This window comes from Thamnophis elegans, chromosome 1, assembly GCF_009769535.1.
Source record: "Thamnophis elegans isolate rThaEle1 chromosome 1, rThaEle1.pri, whole genome shotgun sequence".
In the NCBI taxonomy this organism is placed as follows: Eukaryota; Metazoa; Chordata; class Lepidosauria; order Squamata; family Colubridae; genus Thamnophis; species Thamnophis elegans.
The window spans coordinates 174,237,802-174,249,775 of NC_045541.1; the positions used below are offsets into that span (position 1 = coordinate 174,237,802).

General features: G+C 41.9%; 1 protein-coding gene across 1 annotated transcript; it reads right to left on the reverse strand.

Moving 5' to 3' along the window:
• Positions 1 to 296: 296 nt before the first annotated feature.
• RPS15 (ribosomal protein S15) lies at positions 297 to 11,144 on the reverse strand. Its single transcript, XM_032214388.1, has 4 exons — positions 10,947 to 11,144; positions 7,290 to 7,375; positions 5,372 to 5,606; positions 297 to 465 (listed from the first exon to the last, which is right to left on the reverse strand). Exons 1-4 carry the CDS (start codon positions 11,142 to 11,144, stop codon positions 352 to 354), a joined length of 633 nt encoding a protein of 210 aa, XP_032070279.1. The 3' UTR covers positions 297 to 351.
• Positions 11,145 to 11,974: the final 830 nt, after the last annotated feature.

Consider the following 11,974-nt stretch of genomic DNA (forward strand, 5'->3'; position numbering starts at 1 on the left):
TCCATCTTGGGTGCATGGCATACTCATCGCTTCATTGGGCTATGCAAGCCCCTTTGCCACAAGTCAGTAATCCAAGCAGCTGCTAACAAGTAGACAAGTAGGCAGCCTCCTGCTTGTAGAAGGAAAATTCAAGTTGTATTTGACTATATTCCTTCTGCCCCTAATGGAGAAAAAAAATTCATGTTATATTATTGTTCTACTCCTCTTAACTGCTACAAGAATTGATAATCCTGCAAACTCAAAAGCAGGACTGAAGTGAATCGGGGCCCTTCCTAGTCAAAGATGAGACCAGCCAGCTGTTTGGGAAATGTTTTTATTTACACATAAAAATACCCTTCCCCAAAACTCTCCTTATTTCAGAGGAATGAACCGAGAGGAGTGGGTGGCCCCGATTCCAGGTCGACCATGTTTCACCGGCTTGTATGTGATGGAAAATTCTCCCAAATAGTGGCCAATCATTTCAGGCTGAAAGAGAAATAATAATAATAATAAAAAAATAAATGTAAAGGTGAGTCTTTCAGGAAGAAAGTAGGAGAAAAGTGTGTTAGGAATATAATTCTAACAGTTGGGTTGGCAATATATAAATCATGTAACAATGCTATACCTGTTTCTTTAAATCATACTGTAAAATGTGATTGGTTGCTGTTTCCCTCAATCGGCCATAAGAGGGAGCCAGAATGACTGTTAGCTCTCTGTTAGATGCTGGGCTGATCTGATCTGAGTGTTTTTGGAAACTGGATGTGAGAAAGTGCCGTGAGCTATTATAAGTTTTGCTCCTTATAGGCCACAACGTAACTCATTTGTAGAATGAAGGGGGCAAACATTACAGGCCATGGCTCGAACTATGATAGCTGATTCAGGTTTGCCGGAAACACTGTGGGGTAAAGCTAGGATGTGTAAGTAACCATGTTTTAAGTAATGTGGTGAATACAACAACCGGTGAATTGCCATTCACTAGGTGGCATGGCAGAAAACCAGATCTGAGTTACCTACATACATTCGGAGCCCCAGCATGGGTGCATATACCATCACAAGTGAGATTGAAAGGGCAACATAGAGCTCGACAGTTATTTTTTGTAGGATATGAGGCTAACCTTAGATCATTTAGATTTTGGGAGAAAGGAACAACTAAGGTTCACTGTAGCGCTAGTGCTAAGTTTATAGAACACGTGGGGTGGAATAAATTAGAACCAACTGATGAAGTAATTATCGACACCCAAGTAGTCCCTAATGATGAGATAGGAAAACCAGTAATGAAAGAAATTAAGGTAGAAGTACATGATGAACCAGAAGAACAAGAGCAGGTTATATAGGAGAGTCCACTGGTGAGTCCTGAAATACCTAGACGTTCAACTCGTGTAATTAGACCACCTGACAAGTATCAGGCGTCTATAGCATGTCAGGCAAATAAGGTTCCTGTTATTACCAAGAATTAATAATATATCCAACTGAGGAACAGAAAGCTTGGAAAGATGCAATGGAAAAGGAATTAAAATCATTGCAAGGGTTAGAGGTGTATGAAAACGTAAACCAGGTAAACATGCCATTGGATGTAAATGGATTTTTAAACTTAAAAATAGTGTAGATGGGACTGTAACTCATAAAGCCAGGTAAGTTGCATAAGGGTTTGCTCAGTCAGCAAATGATTATGATGAGGTCTTTGCGCCTAGTTTAAAGGCTACGACGTTACATGCAGCATTAGTGTGGGCAGCTAAGAATGAATATATAGTTAATCATTTAGATGTAGAGACAGCATATCTTCATGCACCGTTGCAACATACTATATATTTACAGAAGCCTGCAGGATTTAAAACTGATAGTAAAACTGATTGCTGGAGGTTAAAAGAGTCTGTATGGCTTGAAGCAATCAGGATATGAATGGAATCAATGTATAGTTAACCAAGATGGGTTTTAAAGCTGGCATGGCTGATCCATGTTTGTTTAAGAAAGAAAGTGATGGTGTGATTTCATTGCTGCTATTGTTCACTGATGACATAACATTAATAACTGAAACTGAGCAAGAAGCTATAAGGATTATAACACTGTTAAGGACAAAGTTCAGTATAAAACATCTCGGTGAGATTAGGCAATATCTTGGTTTACAAATAGTTAAAACTAGGGGAGGATACAAAATCTCACAAACCGAAAAGATTAACCAGCTACTCAGAACCTTTAGAACTGGGTAAACCAGCTAAAACTTCAATGGGTCAGGAATTAAGCCATGATGATGTAAAAAGCCCTGTGTTTGATAAAGGTATTTATCAATCATTGATTGGTAATTTATCATATCTGAATAATTGGTCAAGGCCCGACAAAGCATATAGTGTAAATCAATTAGCCAGGTTTAATGCTGAACCTACTGAAAGGCACTGGCAAGCTGCTAAGAGGATATTAAGATATCTTAAGCAAACGATGCATTATGCATTGTATTTAGAACCTAGAGATGATCTGAGCTTGACTGCATATGCTGATGCAAGTTTTGCTACAGATGTGTCTACACAGAAATCAACATCAGGGTTTGTTATATTCCTGGGAAAGGCATTAATTAAGATGGCGGTCTATTAGACAAAAATATTTAAGTCTGACTATGGAGGCTGAGTTCTCATGTCTGTCATTATTATGTACAGATGTAGTTTATTATAAACAGCTTCTACTGGATATGGGGATTGACATACGAGGGCCTATTGTAGTTTACGAAGACAATCAAGCAGTAATTCAGATGGCATCCAATTTTGCTGTAAAAAACTAGGTCAAAACACACTGATATAAGATATCTGAATGTAGGGCAAGGTGTGAATAGTAAATTAGTTTCACTAGAGTATTGTATGACTGAAGATAACATCACAGATCACTTTACCAAAGCCCAAGGTAATATAAAGCATGAACGTTGTTGCGAGGAATACGGATTAGGATTGTAAAATTTATATATTGTCCTATCCAAAGGGGAGAATGTTAGGAATATAATCTAACTGTTGGGTTGGCAATATATAAATCATGTAACAATGCTGTACCTGTTTCTTTAAATCATACTGTAAAATGTGATTGGTTGCGTTTTTCCTCAATTGGTCATAAGAGGGAGCCAGAATGACTGTCAGCCCTCTGTTAGATGCTGGGTTGATCTGATCTGATCCGAGTGTTTTGGAAGCTGGCTGTGAGAAAGTGCCGTGAGCTATTGTAAGTTTTGCAACTGCTGGCAAACTTTGAGTACCACGCTGATTATATGATACTGTGGACTATGTTATTTGGATTATCCCTTAACTGAAAGACGCTGATGACTGACTGTCTTATCCGTGTATGACTTGGACTGGTTGATGGACTCTGATACCTCTATTTCCACGAAAGTAAAAGCCTACTTAAACTGCAGTGTCTATGCTGGTTTGTGTGTTCTCCAACACAACTCTCACAATGCTTCGCTGAACGTACTCACTCTCCCAACGGGGAGCTTACCTAACAAAGTGGTTTTATAAATTGTTATTATTGTTAGTTGTGAAGTAGTCCCTGACTCATTGTTACCCCATAGACAACATTCCTCCAGGCCTTCCTGTCCTCTACCATCCTCTGGAGTCCATTTAAGCTCACGCCTAAATGATTCCATCCAGCTACCTCATTCTGTCCTCTATCTTTCTTCTTTTACCCTCCATCGTTCCCAGCATGAGGCTCTTCTCCAGAGAGTCCTTCCTTCTCATTAGGTGGCCAAAGTATTTGAGTTTCCTCTTCAGGATCTGGCCTTCTAAAGAGCAGTCAGGGTTGATCTCCTCTAAGACTGAGTGGTTGGATGGCCTTGCAGTCCAAGGGACTCACAGGAGTCTTCTCCAGCACCAGAGTTCAAAGGCCTCAATTCTTTGGCACTCAGCGTTTCTTACGATCCAACTTTCACAGCCATACATTGTAACTGGGAAAACCATAGCCTTGACTATGCATCAATTTATAATTTATAAATTAAGCAGCAAATAGGTATTACTCATACAAAAGAAATGTCATTTTCTGTTAATTCAAAAAACTCATTAGCTTCAAAGTTAAAGTACAGGTAACCCTCAACTTACAATCATTCTTTTAGTGACTGTTCAACATGCCGACTGGCGACCACCCGGAGGAGAGCCTTCTCTGTGGCTGCTCCGACCCTCTGGAACGAACTCCCCGTGGAGATTCGAACCCTTACCACCCTCCAGGCCTTCCGCAAAGCCCTTAAAACCTGGCTGTTCCGACAGGCCTGGGGCTAAAGAGTTTTTGCCCCCCTTCTCGAATGGTATGGTTGTTGTGTGTTTTTAAATTTTGTATTGTTATGTCTCGTCTTTTTTATCCCCGTCTGTACCTCCTTCCCTGATTGAATTGTGAGCCGCCCTGAGTCCCCTTCGGGGAAAAGGGTGGCATATAAATGTAATCAATCAATCAATCAATCAATCAATTACAACAGTATTGAAAAAAGTGACATATGATCATTGCAGCATTCCCATGGTCACATGATCAAAATTTAGATGCTTGGCAACTGGCATATATGTATGATGGCTGCAATGTCCCCGGGGTCATGTGATCTCTTTTTGCGACCTTCTGAGAAGCAAACTCAATGGGGAAGCCAGATTCACAACAAGGGTTAAAAACAAGTGCAGTCATTCACTTAACTGTGGCCAGAAAGGTTGTTAAAATGGGGCTCAACGGACTTAACAACTGTCTCGCTTAGCAACAGAAATTTTGAGTTCAATTGTGGCAGTAAGCTGAGGACTACCTGTATGTAAAGAGAGAAACTCCCTCACAACAGTCCACAAGATTTATTGTTTAAAGGGATTTCGCAACACGGGATGGATTTGGAGGGGAATTAAGTCATTCAAATAGAACAAACTCTGAATTTGCTGTTATGGTCCAGTGGACACATTTCAAAACTTGTAATAATGACAGCAAACTTGCTAAATCTTGCTGATCAACTTGTTGTTCTTGTTTATAGATGGTGGGATTGTTAAGACAGTCAGCTGACTGAAGCAACCTATGCTGAATAAAATATATTGATGAAATCAGGCATTCTGTCTTTCCAGGATTTGGTGCAGCTGCCAGATCATTTCAAACAGAATTTTGTTTCAACGGAGCTTCTCCCTTTCATTGCTCATATAAAGTTTCAAGGTCTAAATTGGTGTGTACAATTCTGGCAATTTTTAAGACCTGTGGACTTCCATTCCCAGAATTCCCCAGCCAGCCAGACTTAAAAGTTGCCAGGTTGGATACCCGCAGTTGAATCCCAGCAACAACTGATGTTCCGCTTCCAACAGGGGTAAAGGAATTGCACCCTTTTATCAACAGTTTGTCTTGCCTGCAGAAACATGGCTCATTTGTGGAGGTCTAAAATGAATCTCTTCCTCCACTCCCAGCCCAATTCCCTCACCTTTATCTCCACTTGGTTGAAGGTCTTTCCATTGTACACGCCCACCATGCTGCCCACCATCTCCGGAAGGATGATCATGTCGCGCAAGTGGGTCTTCACCACTTCTGGCTTTTCCATGGGAGGCGCGTCCTTCTTGGCCTTGCGGAGACGTTTGAGCAGCGAGTGCTGTTTACGGCGGAGGCCACGATTCAGCCTCCGGCGCTGGCGGGCGCTATACAACTGCATCAGCTGCTCACTGGAAAGGAGGAAGAGAGAGACCCTGTCAGGTCAAAAGTGATGCCTGCCATCCAACATGAATTAAGTTCAAGGAACCCTGCGAGGTAGCGAAAAATCATTTCCAATTGGAAATTGGGTGGATCTTGGAATGAGAGCCAAATCGTAGAAGGGGGAGATGGATCTGTAGGAGTAGAGCAGGCACAGCTGGGGATGAAGTGAAATATGTCATCAGTCCCTTACATTGCCACAAGCAATCTTGTTGTGACCCGCCAGCAGCCAGCGGAGCTGGCAGCAGAGTCGGACAGTGAGGAGATTGGGGAGGAACAAGGGCCAGTCCTGGGGGCTGAGGAAAACTCAGATGAAGGGTCCGCATCGGAGGCAGAGAGGGAGCTAGACAGCAGTGAGGCAGAGGAACAGCTGGAGCCTGTTCCCAGTGTGCGCATGTGCAGAGCTGCCAGAAGACAAGAACAACTAAGAAAGCACGGTCGACCTAGGGGGTAAAGCCACACCTTGGAGGTGATTGGCCCCTCCCATGGAAACAAAAGAGGAAAGAAGGGGAAGTGGGGCTTTTGCAGGAAACAATGTGTTCATTTGATCAATTCAAGAATTGGAAGTTCTGTTTGTGACTTTAAGAGACTCTGTGCCAAGTTTGCCTTGACCTGCGTTTGGAAACTAGTTATCTAGCAGTGCTCCAAATGAGATAAGGTGGCTGTGGATAAACATTCATCTGAAAGACTGTTTGCTAAGCTTTGCTGACTGTGAATGAAAGTCATGTAAAGCTTTTGCTTCTTGTTTTCTAAGGAAGCCTGGGTCAGAACAGAAATCTAAGTCCAGTGACCGACTTGAATTCCCTTAACTCTTATCTTATGCCAATTCACATTTGAACTTTAGCCGACCAGATTCTGGCTTGAGCAATAAATCTTTCACATGGCAACTTAACGTATGGTCCTGATCCTTTATGGGTCAACGTTGAAGCTGACCTGACCAAAGCCATCTTGGAGCTTCAGTTTTGCCACACTGGAGCTGAGGGATAGGGAGGGGGGAATTGAGATAGCTGGGACTCTGTAGCCAAAACAAAATACTTTCTCTTGGGAATCAAGGACATTTTCACACCTGGTCAGAGGAAGGAGGGGTGATGTCACCAGGCAACCAGATGGAGCTGTGATTCGGCCATGTGACTGTTTAGGGAAAGTGAAAAAACTTTTATTTTTAATTAGGTGAAAACCATGGGAACCCCCCCCCCCCCCGAGTCGGTTTTCACCAGATGTGTGCCAATATGTTATTTCCAATAAAGCTATCCTTTGAGGAATCCACCTGCCTTAAAGTTTTGCTTGCTATGGATCTATTACTTGGGACCTTGACATTGTGCCTGACTGGATCACTGTCAACACCTCCAACTCTTACAAGAAAAGTAGAACTCCTCCCAAATTATCCATGAGACTTAAAATAATAACACCATCAATAATGCAATGATCATCATTCTCTCCAACCAAGCCACTCCAATCAACACTCAATTCAAGATTGTCAAGAAATGCTTTTTTATCCAGATTGTGCTTCAGAATTCTACTTCTGGAACAGGTCTATCTTTTAAAGTCCCAAGCTCCTCGCTAAACAGGTTCAGACCAAATCTTCTTCATTATGCTGGCCGCCAAATCTGAAGTAAAGGAGCAGAGGCGATTAAATGAGAGAAGAGAGATCTTACTAAGACATGTCGAGGAGCTGGTCCAGGTCAACACCTCGGTAGGTGAATTTCCTGAAGGTTCGCTTCTTCTTCTGTTCCACTTCCGCCTGTTGCAGAAAGAGAAACACACATAATTGCATCCTGAGATACGGAGAAGCAGTAAGGTAAACTGGACCTCTATTCACTCCTTTGTTTTTAACACCAACCTATTATGTATCTGGTCAAAGATGCCTTATGATTTAATAAATTCAGTCAAGTGCAATTTATTCAAGCCAGAAATTTATTCAAAGTAAGAAATTATGGCTAATCACACTGTGTGGGACTGGAGGCTAAAGCAGGAACTGGGTATATCTAATCTAGTGAAAATAAGGACATGGGGTGATATAATTGCAGTGTTCCAGTATCTCAGGGGCTGCCACAAAGAAGTGTGTGTGTGTGTGTGTGTGATATTCTCCAAAGTCCCTGAGGGTAGAACAAAAAGCAATGGGTGGAAACTAATCCAGGAGGGAATCAACCTAGAACTAAGGAGAAATTTCCTGACAGAGAGAACAATTAATCAGTGGAATGACTTGCTTGTAGAAGTTATGAATGCTCCATCACTGGAGGGTTTAAAGAAGAGATTGGACAACCTTTGTGTCTGAAATGGTATAAGGTTGACTAGAAGAGCATCAAAGTCCCTTCCAACTGTTATTCTCTTATACTGTGAGCTACACACCCCACTACCAATTTCTACAGATAGCTGATTTACATTTGTTTAACTATTTGTTATGACAGTGCTTAAAAATGTTATTTATGACTGGTCCTCCCACATTCAACTGCCATAGCATCTCTGGTCACATGAACAAAATGTGGACACTTAGCAACCAGCATATATTTATAATGATTGCAGTGTTCTATGTTAACATGATCATCCAGTTCCCAGGGGGCTTTCAACAAACAAAAAACAATGGGGAATCTGGATTTGTTTATAGACTTCCATGATCTACTAAACTATGGCAATAAAAAATCAGGCATAACTGACTTGATGTCTATTGCTTAGCAACGCAAGTTCTGGTTCTTAACTGTAATTAAAAAGATCTATGAATGTGCAGAAATGGACAGAATGACGGGTTGGCTGAGGGACAAAGGAGAAACGGAACATTACCTTAGCTGGAACTTAAGTTCTGGTTCTTAACTGTATTGATAACTCTATATTCCTCACCTCTGTCATCCTCTGCTATTCCTCAATAAAGACCCACTTTCTTGCCTATCCATATAATCAACTTCCAGATTATTTTCTTGTTATTATGCCTGGCCCCAAATCCTGTGCTCAGATTAGCAATGGCAAAGCCATCATGTACTTTTCACATTCAATTTTAATTCAGTTAAGTTTTATTGTTATGACTGCAGGCTGTAACATCACAAAACATAAAAAGAAGACTTTTTTTCAAACCATTCATGCCTAACAAGGATTATCTTATTTAGTTACAGCTTATTAATATCTCCAATCAAAGCTGAAAAGATCTCAATGGCACATACTTCTTATATTGTAAATTCAGATTTTTTAAAAAAAAACAATGCCGCATAAATAATACAGAATAAACCAGAAAGGGGGGAAAGGGGAGAGACAAAGATACCTACACTAAGTGGATCCAAAATTAAAATACTATTCCTCAGCAGAGGGAGCAGTCATAACAACATTGTGGCCTCTGGGGGCTGAAGGAAGAGTTCTTTTAACAGACTTCCTACAAGCCAGGCAGGGAAGGCCATCCTGATATCTAGGAGCAAACTATTTAATGTAGTTTGTAAGCCACTCTAGAGTTAAAACAGCATACAATTTCACAAATAAAGAATACTTTCAGAAATAAAGAACATTGTAATATACTAGAAAGAGTGCAAAGAACAACAATAAAATGGCTGGGGTCTGGAGGCTAAAATGTACGATGAACAGTTGCAGGAACTGGGTATGTTTAGTCTAATGAAGGGAAGGACTAGGGGTGACATGATAATAGTCTTTCAATATTTGAAGGGCTGTCATAGAGAAGAGAGGTTTCAAAGCACTTGAGGGCAGGACAATAAGTAATGGGTGGAAGATTATCCAAGAGAGATCTAACCTACAACTAAGAAGAAATTTCCTGTCAGTGAGAACAATTAATCAATGGAAGGTGATTAAATAGAAGCTATAGCTGCTCCATCACTCTTAGATTTTTAAGAAGGGAATGGACAGCCATTTGTCTGAAATGGTATAGGATTTCCTGCCTGAGCAGGGGGTTGGACTACAGAAGGGGTTCCCAACCTTTCAGACCTTAGGGAACACAAAATTCATAATTTTAAATCCTGTGGACCACTAATATTTTTTTTTTAAAAAAAGATAAATAGTATTTAGTCCAATATAAAAAATGCAAATACGTAATTTTTCTGTGGACCACCAAATTTTTCTCACAGACCACCAGTGATCCGCGGATCACTGGTTGGTGACCATTGGACTAGAAGACCTCCAAGGTCCCTTCCAATTCTGGTATTCTGCAGGGGATGTAGAAGGTGCAATTAAGAAGGTTCCAGAAGTTGGTTGTCCTTGAGAGAGAGCATGAAATGCCCCCCCCCCCACGTTATGTGTGTGCTCCCACACATGTGCAAATTGGGATGAGATCATCCTACAGGCATGGAGATCTTGAGCCATGAAGAGATAGACTAATGAGAGTTGGAAGGGACCTTGGAGGTCTTCAAGTCTACCCCTTTGTTTAGGCAGGGAACCCTACACCATTACAGGCAAACGGCTGTCCAATCTCTTCTTTAAAAACTTCCAGTGTTCCAGCACCCACAACTTCTGGGAGGCTACAACATTGGAGGTTTTTAAGAAGAGACTGGACAACTATTTGTCTGAAATGACATTGCTAACCATTATCTTTCAGCTCACCAAATCATGCGGGACAGGCTCTCCCATCACTCCAATGGAGCCACATTCTGGCTACACTCCCCCCCCCACTTTTCCCACCCACCCCAAAAAAACCACGAATGCAATTTCTTCCTCCTTATCTCCCCTTTCCACAATTGCTTGCGCGTTTCGAAATTCATTATTTCCAATCGGGAAGGAAATCCACATAATGCAGGGGAATACGCAGAGGGCCCCAACGTGGGATGGATAACCAAAAGGGAAGAAATTCAGAAGGCCAGGCAGGAAACCCCCTTGCTATAACTGCCACCCCACTCTACCAGCCAACGTCTCTACGGGCCGCCAGCAAGATGCGAATTCAAGTACTAAAATGCTATTAAAAGGCTCAAGCAATCCAATTCAAACCACGTGCATTGTGAGCAATTTATTCATTCCTTCATTGCAACCTTCTTTTTCTGGCTTTGCGAAACTGATCATGCTCAGAGGCACTGGCCTTTTTTCCCCAGCCTTTTCCGGATCTCTCCAGATATGCTGCTCTGGGGCTTTTATGACAGCCCTTCTCCCAAAGGGTCGTTATGGCAGGATATGCTAATTCTGGGCCCACACATAATGCTCGCCAGCCATTCCTCCGGTTTTGGCTAATCTCTCTTCCATTTTCTCCTCCTTCCCGTCCAGACCCTTCTCATCCTCTTCTCCCATCCCTTTTTCCACGACTAAAGCGACCCAAAGGCCGCCCTTCCTCTCTTTCCCGTCGGATGGATGCAGATTTCAAAGACCGAGCAGAACCCTCACCAAATAATACGCACCATCTTAGCCGCAGTCTTCTTCGAGAAAAGGCCGAATTCTCGCGCGACCCAGCTCTTGATATCGCGAGAGCCACCAGTTCCGGTCGCACGAGAATGACGACGTTCTCGAGTCTCTCTCTCTCTCTCTCTCTCTCTCTCTCTCTCCCAGCTTTGAAGCAATCTCTTCCGCCCACAGTTGGGAAAGGTCGTGATGCGCATGCGGAACTTCGGAAAAGAAGTTTAGGTAGAGTTACTATGTGTTCTTTTTGTTTTTTTAACCACTTCGATTCCTCCATAAGACAATATCGTCTTAATGGAAAATAAAGCATGGCGAATGGAATGTTTTTTTATTCACCATTTGTATAATTTAAGACACCGGAATGCTTATTAGAGAAAAGGTTTAGGACGGTTTTATAAAATGTGTTGGAATGAGGTTTTTAAAACGCTACTACCGGGATTAAAAAAAAACAATTTGGAAGTTGGATTCAGCTGTGGTCTTTTTGAGCCCCCGATGATAGAAACCAACTAGGGTTTTTGCATTCATGCAAGGGGGGCAAATTTATTTATATACTAGCTAGCCGATAACCCAGCGTTGCCCGGGTATTTATAGGGAGAAAACGTCTGGACCAAAAGGACTTTCCCCCTTAACCAGAGGGAGCCCCCTTGTGGAGTACCGTGAAGCCGTCACCATGGCAACTCTACTGCACTGTACAGTAGAAGCCATTTTATGGCACAAGCTGTATCTTAATAGAGCAAACACCTCAAGGGGTTTTATGCCTGTCTTATTCCCACAATATTTGTTTTCAGAGACTAAGTCATCTGTGTACCAAGTTTGGTTGAAATTGCTCGAGGCGTTCGAGTTATGCTCACACACACAAACACACACACACACACACACACACGTGTCTGTGTGTGTGTGTGTGTATGTGTATATATATAGAGAGTTCTATGCTTTATTAAAAGAGGCAACCACCTATTATAATGAATTCATCTTCCCTGGGACCCAAATCCCTGGGAAAATAGCCAGAATTCAAAGCCTTGGCAAAGGT

What these genes read in the sequence shown, in the direction of transcription:
- RPS15 (XM_032214388.1), bottom strand. Translation starts at nt 11,144, where the DNA reads ATGCGCATCACGACCTTTCCCAACTGTGGGCGGAAGAGATTGCTTCAA. An exon ending in CAGCTCCTCGACATGTCTTA is followed by an intron (nt 5,607 to 7,289) that starts GTAAGATCTCTC and finishes CCTCCTTTCCAG; the next exon opens with TGAGCAGCTGATGCAGTTGT. An exon ending in TCAACCAAGTGGAGATAAAG is followed by an intron (nt 466 to 5,371) that starts GTGAGGGAATTG and finishes TTTCTCTTTCAG; the next exon opens with CCTGAAATGATTGGCCACTA.